This window comes from Triplophysa dalaica, chromosome 1 (assembly GCF_015846415.1).
Source record: "Triplophysa dalaica isolate WHDGS20190420 chromosome 1, ASM1584641v1, whole genome shotgun sequence".
Classification (NCBI taxonomy): Eukaryota; Metazoa; Chordata; class Actinopteri; order Cypriniformes; family Nemacheilidae; genus Triplophysa; species Triplophysa dalaica.
Window position 1 is genome coordinate 28,718,423 of NC_079542.1, and position 15,879 is coordinate 28,734,301.

Below are 15,879 nucleotides of genomic sequence, written 5' to 3' on the forward strand. Positions count from 1 at the left end.
AACTATAGGAAACGTTTGGTTGAGGTTATTGCTGCCAAAGGAGGGTCAACCAGTTATTAAACCCAAAGGTTCACATACTTTTTCCACCCTGCACTATGAATGTTTACATTTTGTGTTCAATAAAAACATGAAAACGTATAATGTTTGTGCGGTATTAGTTTAAGCAGACTGTGTTTCTCTATTGTTGTGACTTAGATGAAGATCATAACACATTTTATAACCAATTTATGAAGAAATCCAAGTAAGCCCAAAGGTTTCACATACTTTTTCTTTCAACTGTATGTCAAATGTATAGAATAAAGCAATGTAAGTCACTTTGGATAAAAGCGTCTGCCAAATGATTAAATGTAATGTAAATGTAATAATAAAATTATAACAGAAATTAGATAAACACAGACATTAAGGTATAAATCTCAACAATGGTCAAAATCAACTAAAGAAAACTTTGTGCCACAATGCATGCTGGATAACATCTCACTACAAAATTCTTTCATGATTCCCAGCATGCATTGCAGTTGATCTGTATATCAGAATTAGTTTGTTGATTGTCACTGGTTGAGATTCATACACTGTTTCTTGATGTCTGTGTTTGTCGAAACACTGTTGTAGTTTTCACAAGTCTTCTATCCATAGAAATACAATTAAACTCACTGATATTATAATGTTCATTTCAGGATCAAGAACGTGTTTTTAATGCAATTCCATTGGATCAGTTTCTTTTTGCATTGCCATAACAACAGTGCATCACCTGCACACAGTTACAACACGTCAAAGCACCTATGCACGTTTCTACAAAAAAGTTTTTTTTGTCCCCTCTCCTTCAACCACCTACACAGAGAAAACATTTCTATCAGAGAAAAAATCCAGTCGTTTTTGCTTCATGGAATATTGTTTAATTCAAATAATGGTACTGTGGAGGACAATAATTGAGGAGACAAGAGACGAAAATGCATCGAGTCAGCTTAGTATACACTTTAATGTCCCTCACTCCGAACAGCAGGTGAGGTCAAAAACCTAACCACGCACATCTAAAACCGGAACACAACAAAACTAACTCCTCCCTCCCTTAAAGGTGAATGTCTCTTAATAAGTATAATATTGTGGCTGCCACACAGGCCCCCCCAGAATTCACCCCTACTAAAAAATAGGTCTCTATACATAATTGCTAAACAGAACAGATTTTACAGTTTTAGGAAAGTCATCGTACAGGGGGGCGGATCAGGCGGCCATAACGGCTTTGCTTAACAGGAGAGGGGCGAAGGGCCAGGGGCAGTGGCCGAGGCTGCCACAGGGGGGCGCCCTTACCGTGAAGGCTGGGCCAGCTGAAGTGGTGTACCAATATCCACATGAGCAGGCTTGAGACGGTCTAATCCCATCCGCTCAGGCCCACCCCCCATATCCACAACGAAGTTCTTACACCCCCCCACCAGGATGCGGAAGGGTCCATCGTAGGGGGGCCACAGCGGGGTACGATGGCCATCGTGGTGGATGAAAACATACGTGGCCGACGGTAAATCCTTGGTTACGTAGGACTGGGGGAGGCCATGGTGAGATGTGGGAATAGGAACAAAAGCATCAGCAATGTCCTGGGACCCAGCATGATGAGAGGGCATTGACCACTGGGCCGTGGCATCTGGAAGAAACTCCCCCGGAACACGCAAAGGCTGTCCGTACACAAGCTCGGCTGATTAGGCTTGAAGATCTCCTTTGGGGGCGGAGCGAAGGCCAAGCATGACCCAAGGGAGGCGGTCAGCCCAGTCGCAGCTCGTAAGGCTGGCCCTTAGCGCGGCCTTCATGTCACGATGACGAAGTCCATTGCTCTGTAGGTTATAGGCTGTGGTACAGTGGACCTTGGGTGGGAAAGGCTGTGGATGTCTTAAAAGACCCTATGCCTCCAGCCAGCAGGTACCATAGGGTGCGGTTGTCCAGTCGAGACATTGCAGAGCAGCGCCGTGGGGGCAGTCCTGTAGGCTTGCACCTCAGCGTCCGCGGTCTGAGCCACAGCCATAGGAGCATAGTTGAGGCCTAAATGGATGGACCCAGCAACACCCCGGGAGAGGCAGTCGGCGACGAAATTGTCTTTACCAGCCACATGCTGAATGTCAGTTGTGAACTCGGAGATGGCAGCGAGCTGACGGGCTCCACCCACCCACTGTTCACACATTGCTCTCACGGCGTAATCAGAAGCGTCCGAAGTAAGAGCAACAGGGCCGATCTGAGACGGGTTCGCCAGCAGAGCAGCGTTGGCCAGCGCGGTTTTGGCAGCATCAAAGGCATCAGTCATCTCTGGGGACCAATCCAACACGTCCGCCGGCCGCCGACCCCTCAAGGCGTCGTATAAGGGTCGCATGAGTTGGGCCGCATGGGGGAGGAAACGGTTGTAGAAATTCACCATACCCAGGAACTACTGCAGGGACGTGGGTGTTGGAAACTGGCGACGGTGTCCACCTTGGCAGGGAGGGCAATGGCCCCCTGTGGGGTAATTGGTGGCTGAGGAAAGTAATGGAGGACTGTCCAAACTCACACTTAACCGGGTTGAGGATGAGACCATGCTCATTGAGCCGGCCGAGTAGCTACCTGAGATGTGTCAGGTGGTCCTCTGCGAACAAGCTGGCCACGAGAATGTTGTCCAAGTAAACAAATAGGAATGGCATGTCCATCAATACAGAGTCCAAGAGGCACTGAAACATCTGCACTGCACCCTTGAGGCCGAAAGGCATCTGTATGAATTTGAAAAGGCCAAAGGGTTTGATGACTGCTATCTTGGGGACATCCTGCGGGTGGAAAGGCACCTGGTGGTAACTGCACACCAGGTCCACCTTCGAAAAGATGGTGGCACCGGCTAGGTGAGCAGAGAAATTCTGTATGTGCGGCACTGGGTACCGGTCGGGGGTGGTGGCGTTGTTCAGGCCGCCGAAACACACTTTCACATCCCTTGTGCCATAGGTACGAATGGGTGTGCCGCTGGCGACAGTTCAAAAAGTTTTAAGAGGAATGTTTTGAGTGCGTCGTATTTGCAGTCAACCGGAGGAGCCTCTATCAGGACCATAGCCCTGGCTGTCGTCGAGGCATCCAGGGCTTCTACCATATGGAAATATTTTGTAATGTCCTGCGTTATTCCTCTCAGCTGAAACTGGGTCTTGATGTGTTGAAACCACAGCCGTGGGTTGTGATGCCAAAAATCTGTTAATTTGACGGTGGCAGCGCAGGTAGAACCGACGTTAGCTGCGCCGCTAGCAGCAGCATTATCATTATCGACGTGGAGTGACATAAGTCAGCCGTATCCAACTCGCGTCGGGGTCACCAATTGTGGAGTACAATAATTGAGGAGACAAGAGACAAAGGTGTGTCGAGTCAGCTTAGTATACACTTTAATATCTCCTACTCCGAACAGCAGATGAGGTCAAAAGCAACCACGAGCATCTAAAATATCTCTTAATAAGCATAATACTTGTGTTTCGCCACAGTATGCAATTGTTTCTAAAAATAAACAGAAAAAAGTGCTTGTTAATGCGACTTATAATATAAATAAAACACCTAACATGGCAATTTTGGTTATTGACTGGTTTTCTTGCGCTCTCTTTTGTGCTCACAGGAGGATGAAAAGTCAACCTTGGTCCGGCAAAGTTCAGATATGCTGGTTGATTGGCTGAATCAGAGGAAAGTTTGTGCTTTCTACACATCCTTTACTGCCGACAGTCTGAAAGAAGGGACACATAATCTCATGCAGGTAACATCGCTAACTAATCTTGATATCAGCATCACATTCCTTCTCTCTCCCTTATTGTGTCCTTTTTTCAAAGTTTTTGCTCTTCTTATTTATCTTATCAATTGTTTTTCTAGGCATCAGGTCTTGGTAAATTGAAGCCGAATACGCTTGTTTTGGGATATAAGACAAAATGGCAGGAATGTAAACCTGAGAGCTTACATGACTATGTCAATACAATCTAGTAAGTTCAGTTGTTCTTTTTCCTGACAATTTTCATTTTTTACAATATAATTTTATACAATTTTATACAATTTTCTTTTTAGCATTGCATTTGACAACAGCTACAGCCTTGCTATTCTAAGAATGATGGATGGATTGGATGTGACAGATGATTTGCAGAGTGCAGGTGAATATGGGTTTATTCAGTGTCAAAAAAATATTTTATTCAGTTTTGATCGGATATTAAAGTTTGACATTAATCTGTTGTGTAGTAGTAGGCGGACTTTCCTCAGTTGTGAATCCAGCATTTGATGCAGAAGAAGCAACGCAAACAGAAAATGATGACACTGACCGAAATTCAGGTGAAATAAAAATCTCTTGCACTTAGTTGATTCTTAAACACAATTAGACTGTAGGTTGGGCATTGGCATTGCAGGAGGTGTGTTCATTTTCTTCGAATTTACGTATCGACATACATTTCTACCATCCTAAAGCCTTTCAAGTCAACTTGTGAACTCATGCAATGATCAGAGTGATGTCAAACCATTCCCATACTGTGACAGTGTGAGTAATTTGTGAGGTCAAAGTGAACTTATTTTATTTAGTCACCATTATGGTCATCAGTGTTTGCTTTAGCTGGAATCTTCAAACTTTTACGTTTGTTATTCTTTGCCTGTTGTCATTTTAGTATAAATCACAATTGTCATGGCAAAGAAAAGGCATTAAGCAATTCTGGCCTGAGAATGCTGGCTAATTGATAATAGTGATCATTGATCTAATGTTGTATTATAATCCGGTTATAATTTTTACATAATTTTATAGCTTGAGGCTGAGAAGTGTTGGGGCAGATGTTTGGAAGTATTTAAAAAACCATTAAACTCTAAAAGGTTTTTAAGAGATTGTTCAGAAACATCCAGACATTTTGATATCATTATTATTTAAGTATTAAATGCATCAAAACTATTTAGGCCTTCCCCAATTTCACAAAAGTGCTTTATACAGTAAATGCACAGTTAGCCAAAGGCAAGGGAAGAGTCAAGAGCCCATCTGAAGCAAACAGTGATCAACATAATGGTGACTTCAAATGAAAAACCAGCAACATCTACACCTCTAGGCTCACAGTACAATAGTCAGATCACAGTTTGAGCACACAGGGAGTTTGCTGTGCGGTAACATTTTGAGTTCGTCATGAAAGCTAATTGTGACATCGTCATGACATCCAATTGTTGACTGGTGTAGAGGATTCAATAAGGAACTGTATTATTTAAACATTATTCTTCACCAAATGTGTAAGAATTATCATGAGCTTTGATCACAATAATAAGTAATATATTTTCCACCACCCTTTGTAAGGGAAACAAATCTAAACCCAAATTGGGATGAGTTTAATTAATTATGATCAATTATACTTATCTGGATCAAATTCATGATTTGGGAAAATCACTTAGCATTATGAGCAGGTAGCAAGAATCTTCATGTTTAGGGACTCCGGATTCTGAGCATGAACTACAAACAACGTCACGTGTGAATTAAAACAGGACTTTATTACCTAGACTAGACACAAGCTAATCTAACCTACACACACATACAGTTTAGCATTAGAAGAAGGTTGAAGTTGAAGCAGAGCATGGATTTATGATAGTGTATGATATTCAGAAGATCAACAGCCTGAACATAACATCAGTTTCTTACTTGTAAAGCACCTTTGTTAAATGGATTAATGACACTCTATGCATCCATTAATAAGACTTAGTATGATAATTGCATGTCTTGCCCATCAAAAGAAAGAAAGACTCCTAATGCAGTTTGTTGAGGCTCCAGTTGATCTTGGCTGGAAACGATCAGAGAAATGATCATCTTCTTCTAGTCAATCCTTTAGAGATGCAAAACGCAAGAAGAGAGAGGAGAGAAAGAACGAAACCCCCGTGAACCGAAACCCCCCCCCCAAAAAAAAGTAAGAGACTCTTCTGGTGGTCTCTTTTAAACTTTAAGGATATCACATCCTACAGACCTGACTGATCCAATCAGAAGAGGGCAACTTTGGAGGGAAAGTTAATTGATTTGTCTATCAGATGGTGTTTTGCATGTAGAAGCTGATTGGATGTTCAATACGTTTGATAAATCTAATTTGAAAAGTCCAAACAACTAACATTAGCATTAAAGAAATCACAAATGCGCCTCATAGACACCAAACATGATCTACATATCATCTTGGTTAAATGGGTTACTACAAATCTAATAATTCTAGTAGTTATACACACATTCACGGATACTTTGGATTAATGTTTAAAACAGACATAACAACAAGAACATCAATTCTTGAAAAGGTTATAAATGAATATATGTACATTTGCATATAAATGTAGTTAGGATTGTATGTCTGTCCCCAAAGTAAGTAAAGAAAGTTCAGCTCCCTTCATTACATTCGGTCATAAAATAGTATCATCTTGATGGTTTGGTGTGGGTTGCTATGGTCACCAGAGATCTGGTCCTGTCTAGGTGTTAGTTGAAGATTGGGGGTAGAACCCCTGGCCACTAGCTTGCTGGTTGGGTGAGGGGTGCTATTGTTATATTTAAGAAATATAAAGTGTGAATGCGTGTATGATCGGTCTCGGGCACTATACTGGGTTTGGCTAATTCAGCTACAGCTGCTATTCATGCTTTAAGAATGAAGCTCTATCTTAATTTATTCTGGCCATTCACAGTTCTAACATGATTATATCACAAAAAAGCAATAGGCAATGTTGCTTGGATTTTACATATTTTACATATGATTAGGATTATAACCACTGGTTGTGTTGGCATTACTTTATCCTTATGCAAACTTCGCTAAACCTTCTTCGCACATTCCCACACCATATGCATAACTGTTGTCATTTGATCACACAGGAATAATTTACAGGTCATGACATATTTATTATCAATATGTTTGATTGTCTTTTTTTGACTCCTTCACAGATATTTCTGATGATCATCTCAATGAGCAGGTTAGGACTGTTTTTCAGACAAAACAGGGGAGGAAGACCATAGACGTCTACTGGATCTCTGATGATGGAGGTGAGAAACAGATAACTGAACATAGATACTTAAAAGACCATTTAAATGAATGCTCATTCAGATTTGTGCAGAATAATTATAGTGCTTGCTTAGTTGAAACCTTGTCCTTACAATGGCAATGTTTGGTGTCATTATATCTTCTCTCCAGCTTCAAGAAGACAATAAAGCTTTATAAAATTATTCCACACAACACACAAAAGTGTTCTGAGATATGCCAGAGGGTGTGATAATTTTTTTTTTTTTATAACTTTCCCCATTCGTATTCAGAAGAGTGCACACCAAACTTTCACACAGGTGTATTTTCTGAAAAGCCTGAAAAGACATGTTCAGGCGGGAAAAAAACACAATTGAGTCATAAAAACAATTTGTTTTTACTGAGTCTTACTTGTACAGTACACAGCAAATTGACCAGTGTTAAATGAACATTGCTGGGTGTCTATATCTGTCCACACTATAGGATGTTAAAGTAACACTGAAGCAATGTTAAAGATAATGAGATAATGAAGTGATTAATTAGGTGATGATTGATCATTAATGATGAAAACCTTGAATAAATTCAATCACTGGAGAAATCATGAACAGTTGATTTTGAGGTCACCATTATGGTGAACAGTGTTTCCTCTAATTAAGCTCTTAGCCTTGGGCGTGTTAATTCTTCTGTAAGAGTTGCTATCTTAATGGCACTAGTATGTTGTTGTAAAGCTTAGTAGTTGAAAATATATGAACTTGATTGTTGAGCTTTTATTGTTTAGGTTTCAGTTTCAATGCTTTAAATGTTAAATGAATTCTATTACATATAAATGATACTGCTGAAGGTCAAGAGACAAACTAAAGATCATCTTAACCTTTTGAGGATAATGTTGATGCTCTTTACCAATTACCAACATAATCACTTCGCTTTTCATACTTTGCTTTTGCTGTAATAAATACACACATAAAGCACAATATTTCAAATGGAGAAAAACTTTAATTTGTAGAAATAAAAAATCAAAAGCCCAACTAAAAGAATCACTAAACACTATCAGGGTGACTTCTTATTATTGATGTTTTCTTCAGTGATTGTGTCTGTTAATGATCAATCATCACCTAATTAATCACTTCATTATCTCATTATCTTCAACACTGTTTCAGTGTTACCTTAACACCCTATAGTTTGGACACATACATACACTCAGCAGTGTTAATTTAACACTGGGCAATTTGCTCTGTAATGTCTCCACTCACTGATATGGGCGATTCCTTCTTGTGGATCCTCATCATGAATCTGAATGCATGTATTCATGTTTTACAACCCAGCATTTAGTACCAAACTTGTATTATTTCCTGAGCATGTGCAAATAAACATCATTCTAAGTTAATTCCCCAAACATTGTCAGGCATCGGTTATGCAGTTATTTATTATCTTGGATATGTATGAATTAAGAGCACATTGCAATTACTGGAAGACTCATGATGAATACATTAGCATGATACTTTATAGTGCATTTGTTAATTGTTCTGTGATACATGCTAGACAACTTAGTTTCTTTAATACTTCTTTCTTTCAGGCTTGACCCTTTTACTGCCATATTTGTTGACAAGAAGAAACCGCTGGAAAAAGAGCAAAATCAGAGTGTTCCTCCTTGGAGACCAGGAGACAATTGAGGAAGACCGAAAAGAGTGAGCTAAACCTTCAGATCATCATCATCTCTTTGATTGGATCTAGTATTAGTTTCTTGTTTTGATATGCAGAAACTGATTCTTCTTTACTATTACAGCATGAAGATGCTGTTAAAAAGATTCCGTCTGGAAATTGAGGATATTATTGTTATAACAGATTTGGAAAAAACACCACTTGCTAAAAAGTAAGAGACTTGTATAAACAACATGAGACTTGCACATAGAACGAAAACTTAACGATTTACATTTACAATTTTCTCTCTATTATTGTAGTTTGCAGCGATATGAGGACAGCATTTCCCCCTTCAGGCTGAATGAAGAAAAGACTTCAGGGGACATCCAGGAACTCAAAAGAATAAGTCCGTGGAAAGTTTCAAACAAAGACATTGAGTCCATTAAACCCAAGGTGTGTGTTTGTTTGTTTGTGTCTGTTGGCTTTCTTGAAGGTGTTAAATGTGATTATACTAACATTTGAAAGTAAGCATAGTCCAAAGGTGACTTTCAACGTACTCAAAGTATCTATATTTTTCCAGTATGTAGATTTTGAAACCATAACCCTGGAGAAAACCTGGCAAAGCTTATCTGTACCTATCAGTTTTGGTGCACGTGATCCATACTTCATATGTTTAACTTGATTTCATTTTTAGGTGGAGAGGACTGTGCGCTTAAATGAAATCATCAAGAAGAACTCTTTAAATGCTGCTTTGGTTGTGATGTGAGTATAGATGCATGTACGCCCCAAATGGGTTAGCCAAGATGAAATGAACACTGCTTAGTGATCATACCACAGGGTGGTAAATGTGACACTCAATGTTAATGAGATAATGAAGTGATAACAAAAAGAATCACGGATGGACACAGAAACGACTGATCCAATCTGGAGATGGCAACATGATCTAAATCAGGTACAACACTAGGTTTTCAATATAAGGGAAATCAGCCTCCAATATGAAGAGTCCTTTTCCAAAATGAGGAAACTTAGTTATCATGTTTTTTTATTGTGCTTTCCAATAATATAAATCAACCTGCAGTTGGTTTGTTTTCATTTAACTTTACTCAACTTTATTTATATAGCGCTTTTTGCAATTTTCATTGTTACACAGCAGCTGTACATGAGACATATTGCCTATAAGCAAATAAACTAAAGTTATATACCTGTTAAAACAAGAAAAAGGTGAAAACACAAAAGACAGACAAACGCTCCACACACAAAATGCACACATACTTACAAAAATCAACATAGACACACACACATGGGTGGACACAATTCGGTGTCGCTTTATTTTATCTCTTAGATGAAGGATGTATAATGCAAAGAGCAGAGACCCTAAGACCGAGCCCTATGGTACACCGTACTGGACTTGCGATTTGCGTGACATCTCATTGTTTATTGCTACAAATTGAAAACGGTCAGATAAATAAGACTCAACCATTTCAATCCTATTCCGTTAATGCCGACAAAATGTTTGAGTCTATGTAGGAGTGTGCTGTGGTCAATGGTGTCGAATGCAGCACTAAGGTCTAGCAGCACCACTGGTGTAGTCGGGGCCATACGCACGCATACGCCGTATGCTTACTTTTTCCACACCGCTGTTTGCGTATAACGACTTCTAAAGATCTATATTAGCGTATACCCTCTTGTTCTCCTGCTTAACATATCCAAGCTGCTTTTGTGGTTGCTTTTCCTTTAACCGTATCGCGTTCACAATTCATTCATACAATTGGTGCATTTCTTAAGAAAATTCACAAAATTTATTGCGGCCCATGTTGGACTTTAAAAAATGTCCTGCATGTCCAAAAATTGGAGAAAGGCGATTTCTAATCAAACTGAGGTTTATTAATCAGATTAACAAAAATACAGCGCTGGGTTGCTGGACAACACTCCTCTGTCCTTCCCAGGAACAACAACCCCCACAGCACATGGTCACAGCATTTATTGTTATTTCACGCCGATCTCTCTTCTGCCGGGGGCCGGGATCCCCCCTGCCTCCACCAATCCCAGAAGTCTTCTTTGTCTCCTCTCCTCCAATCACTGACTTCTTTTCCTGCATAATTTCTGGAAAAGAACATACACAACACCCCCCACCCAGTATCTCTGTAGTTTCTGCGGAGCAGCATATTAGATCCCCCATCTCTGGCACTCTTATCATCTATCATAGTACATGTGTTTGTGTTTGTTGAACTGAGTACGCATTCCAGCATAAGGGACTCTCTGCTTCTGCTGTGGATTGTAGGAGAAGTTATTTTATCAGTTGCTCTCATCTTAACTCCCCTGCCTCCACCTCAGGCTGGCCTCCTCTTTCACACACATTCCTGTTGCGAAGCACATCAATAGGCATATAGCTGTTTCACATCTATGACAGTATAAAATCTTATTTAAACTAACAACTCTTTGTTATAAAAGCATAATAATAAAAACATTTAATAAAATGATAATCAAAACACTGTAATAAATGTCATGATATAAAAACATATTCCCACACCCACCACCGACAACCACGCCAAGCGCATCATCTTCAGTGTTGGCAACTCGCCTGCGAGGAGCTCATCCCGTCAATGACTGAAAGAGACCCGCTGAAGCCATCAGCTAATATTGATAAAATTGCTCACTTTTAGTCAAAGCTGGTTTAAAGGGCGCTCACCGACAGTGGCTACTCTCATTTGGCATTGACACTTAATTCACAGGGTTCTTTTGCGCTGCTATATCTCTTTACAATATTGCAGTGCATCGCAAATCTCTGGTATCTGTCACAACGTTTAATACTAGCTTTCTTTAAACGACACATGATGAAATGAAACAAAGCACTTACATAGCCCTACTGTTTAAAGTCAGAATCTTTAGATTTTCTATGTATTATCCGTTCCTATTAAAATCATTGTGAACCTACTTGTTACGTTTATTCTACATTTAAAATAATGTAGTCTGTGTTTACCACAACCTTAACTTCATACATTAATATCTTCCCCTTAAATTATTAACAAGTATTGACACAGAGATCGCAGTCATGACAAAGTCTAATCTGTAAATTCTTGCATATGTTTTAACGTATTCTTGTATGTGATGCGTTACAAAGATATGATGCTTTGTAAAAATGATTTTATTGTGGTCGACAGTATTGGCATAGACCTGTTGTTTACACAATGTTTTATTCCAATTCTATAACTTCATATTCAAACCATAAGCGAAGAATAATTAATAAATATTTAACTGAAATAATTGTCATATATTACTAGAAATCAAATCAAACAAACTTTTGTCTTTTGGCCATGTGTGGTTGGGGTTATCGTTGTATAGTATAGTACACCACTTTTTTTGTTACGACTACACCACTGAGCAGCACCAAAAACGAAATTCAACCTCGGTCAGACGAAAAAAGCAGATCATTTGTAACTACGATCAAAGCAGTCTCTGTACTGTGATGTGCTCTAAATCCAGACTAGAATTCTTAATTGATGTCGTTCCTTTAGAGGAAGGGGCATAATTGAGTTTAACTACTTTTTCCAGAACTTTAGATATGAAAGGTAGATTCGATATAGGCCTGTAATTCCCTAGTTCTCAAGGGTCAGGTTTTTTTGACAAGGGCCTTATAACAGCCCCCTTATATTCTTTAGGCACATGTCATTATTTCAGAGATATAGGATCTATAATTTCTGGGAGCATCTCTTTCAGTAGTTTTGTAGGTATCGGGTCTAGCATGCATGTTGTTGATTTAGATGATCTAATGATTTTAGACAGTTCGTCGTGATCTAAGGTACACTGCAAAACCTCCAGTGTTAAATGAACACTGTTAGTGTTTATATACTTCTCACTTAGAGTGTTAAAAAGTAACAATGAAGCAGAGTTAAGTTAATGAGCTAATTAAGATGATTAATGAAGTGATTATTGATGATTATTGATGAACACCTGCACAGTCAATGAAGAAAACATGAAAAATAAGAAATCACCCTGCTTCCTTTAGTTATGCTCTTATCATTGTTAATTATTTAATACATTTTTGGTTAGCTGTAATAGTGTGTTAATAATGCACATGTATAACAGCAAAACAAAGCTTTATATTATTGTCCACTTATTTATGGTATTTGATACAGTTATGTCTTTCTTAAGCTGAATGTAGGTGTCTTTATAATTTTCAGACTTTATTTCGAGTTCCTGACTCTGAGATACAGCACCACAGGGATATATTTTATAATGAAAGTACACTCTTAATAGATTAAAAAAAAAATACCACTGTTTGAAACAATTAGACATGAAGAATCGCTATATGAATCTCAACAATGGTGACAAAAGTTGTATATTTTATTTTAGCTATAACTTTTAGCAATATAAGGGTGACTTCTTCTTGTTTATGTTTTCTTTAGTGATTGTGTTCATCATTAATGATCAATCATCACTTCATTAATCACATTAATTGTCTCATTAACTTTAACTCTGCTTTAGTGTTACTTTTAAACACTCTGAGTGAGAATTATATAAACACTAACAGTTTTGTAACAATTTTTCTTAGTCCCTTATTGGACAATTATACCGGAAAATTACGCGGCACATCCACAAGAGAGCAGGAGAAGGAGCATGCGCAGACGTCACTTTCACCTGTGTGCAGGAGAGAGAGAGAGAGAGCATATGTTTGCAAAGTTCAGGTGTTTGTTTGTTCACTGCATTTGGGTGATGAATGTAATATAAACGGTGGATATAAAGATCGTTTGAAACTGATATATGGAGCCGTCCCAGCACTTAAAGATGCCGGACATGAACCCCATGCGATGAGTGAAACTGATGTCTGGGCGCTGGAGATTGTAGATCTGGAAAAAAAAGCTTTTTCTCCGGACGCAGTGTTCTCGCTGTCCCGCCAGGGACTTTCGATAGTTTATAACTCCGGCCGCCAAGGTCGCAGCGGGACAAACCCGGGCTCGTCAGAAAGATCTCCACCCGGCCTTCTTTTATGTTCCAATTTATCATCAGACATCAGAATTCAGTGTAGGAATCTCAACAATGGTGAAAATTCTTGGAAAAGTTTCATATTGAAATGGATGCTGGGAACCAACATGGTACAACACTTATCATTGCATTGCATTGCAGCATGAAAAAATATGCAGGTGAATCGACTACAGTTATCTTCATTTATATTTGCTATTGTTTTGATAGAACTGTTGTGGCTAGTTTTTTGATGTTGAGAGTTCATCCGTTAATCTGATTTTGTTTGTTGAGAGTCACCATTTTTGAGATTCATATGATAACTTGTGATGTCTGTGTAGGTAAGGGTGAGTTTAGTTTAAAGAAATGTTCTAAATTTTCTTAAAAATGTCATATAAATTGCCAAATCAAACAAACAAAAAAAATGTATAGTCAAAGTGTTAATAGTCAATAAAATCTGATGAACATTTTTCCATTTTCATGGATCTTTTGTGTAAATGAGTACATTTGTTTAACTAATACACATTAAAAGCAGCCAGATAAAGTAAACATTACTAAGGTTCAAGAGTAAAACTAAAACAAAAATTTATCAGCATAATGGTGACTAAATAAAACATCAAGAAATAAACTTCTGTTAATTGTCAATTAATGTTTGTGACGTTCTTTTCTCTGGTGAGATATAGATTCGAAAACTAATTCTCAAGGTCTTTGAGTGGTGTAAATTCATTGTATTTTCTGGCAAGCTACTTCCTTGAAAAAAAATTACCTTCAATGCAATTCACACTCGCCATTTTGCAGTGATTTTTACAGTGTTATTATTTGATTCAGGAAACAATAAGTCTTATTTTTATTACTATTTTTTACTTTTTTTTAATTCATGTGTTTTACAGCTCCATGCCAGTCCCTGATGTTAATTGCCCCAGTTCCCTCTATATGGCTTGGTTGGACGCGTTGAGCTTTGGCATTCACTGTCCTGTCCTGCTTGTTCGGGGAAATCAAGAAAACGTCATGACATTCTACTGCCAGTAAAGCACACACACAAACTGCACTGAAAGTTTCTCTCACTCTTAATGGACAATCTGTGGAAACAATATAAAGCTAACACACTTCTTTGAACACTGGATTGGTTTTGTCTGTGCTTGTGGATGATAACCACACACACATACCATTCAAAAGTTTAGGGTCACTTCTTCATTGTGTAATGCAAATGGAACTTTAAGAGTTATTTTTTAAAAATCCTAAATACTTTTTTGTCTTTGTATTTTCATTGTAGTGTAGACCCCCTTTGCCTAAAATTAGTAAAAAAAGAAAACCAACGGCTTCTTAAAGTCTCACCATCTATTCTGGGCTCTTAAAGTCATCCATGATAAAACTGTTGTAATTAAAAACAATTATGTTTTTTTAATGAAAGAAATTAATATGTTTCACAATTTTGTTCTTGTCTACAGAATTAGTTTCAAACATTTCAAACACAACCCTCGATCAAAAGGTTTGCATGGTCTAGAGAAGCATTTCACTCAAGTGCCCCTAAAGTTTTAAATATTAATATTAATATAATATTATGTATAATATTTAACACCTAAACAGGTAAATGACAGATTCGGCTTACTATGCAGTTGTTTGAACATTACGCCTGACCAAGTTTCTGGGTCCTCCTGACTGGGTAATTAATGAAAGATACATGATTATAAATATGACAAATTCAGGACTTAGAATGGTGGAGGAATACAATTTATATTTTGATCTTAACTTCATGGTAAAAATAAGGAATTATTTAGGAAAATGATTAATAAGAATAATAAATAAATGCTTTACTTTTAGGAACTGTAACTGTGGATAAATAATATATTATTATGTTTATTAAGAACAGGTTTTGTTGATCTGCTTTCAATGTGAAAAGTAATGAAATGCAATGAAGGATGATTCAGTTTTATTGATTCTTTTTAGGTACAGCAAGCATAAGTATACAAACAATAATAAAAAATAAAGAACCAAAATGTATAGAATGTAATAAATGTGAAATAAATACAAAGATGGCATTAAATCTTAGTGTGTGGTTTTATGTGTCATTGAATTCCTTTAAAACTTAAAATGATTTTTAAAATTGAGAATTTACACTGATTTTACATGATCAATTTACGTGCAACTTCAACCCTTTACCATAAACTTTCTCTCAAAATTCTAAAATCTTAGTGTTGCTTTACACTGGCTAAATTTACAATGGCTACATTGTTAGACCTTACCTGCCATTTTACAGTAACATACAAGTAAATTATACTGCAATGACAGTTGAAGAATCTATTAAATCACTAAAGTCACAACA

The 15,879-nt window shown here is 37.9% G+C and overlaps 1 protein-coding gene across 1 annotated transcript in view; it reads left to right on the forward strand.

Moving 5' to 3' along the window:
• Window positions 1–14,668, forward strand: part of slc12a10.3 (solute carrier family 12 member 10, tandem duplicate 3) — a 53,343-nt gene extending 38,675 nt beyond the window's left edge. The window contains exons 17-26 of the mRNA XM_056742968.1: window positions 3,596–3,730; window positions 3,844–3,950; window positions 4,033–4,115; window positions 4,201–4,290; window positions 6,887–6,985; window positions 8,533–8,644; window positions 8,743–8,829; window positions 8,918–9,050; window positions 9,292–9,359; window positions 14,447–14,668. Of these exons, the coding sequence (XP_056598946.1) occupies window positions 3,596–3,730; window positions 3,844–3,950; window positions 4,033–4,115; window positions 4,201–4,290; window positions 6,887–6,985; window positions 8,533–8,644; window positions 8,743–8,829; window positions 8,918–9,050; window positions 9,292–9,359; window positions 14,447–14,585 (1,053 nt within the window). The 3' untranslated portion in view covers window positions 14,586–14,668. The remainder of the gene's footprint in view (window positions 1–3,595; window positions 3,731–3,843; window positions 3,951–4,032; window positions 4,116–4,200; window positions 4,291–6,886; window positions 6,986–8,532; window positions 8,645–8,742; window positions 8,830–8,917; window positions 9,051–9,291; window positions 9,360–14,446) is intronic.
• Window positions 14,669–15,879: the final 1,211 nt, after the last annotated feature.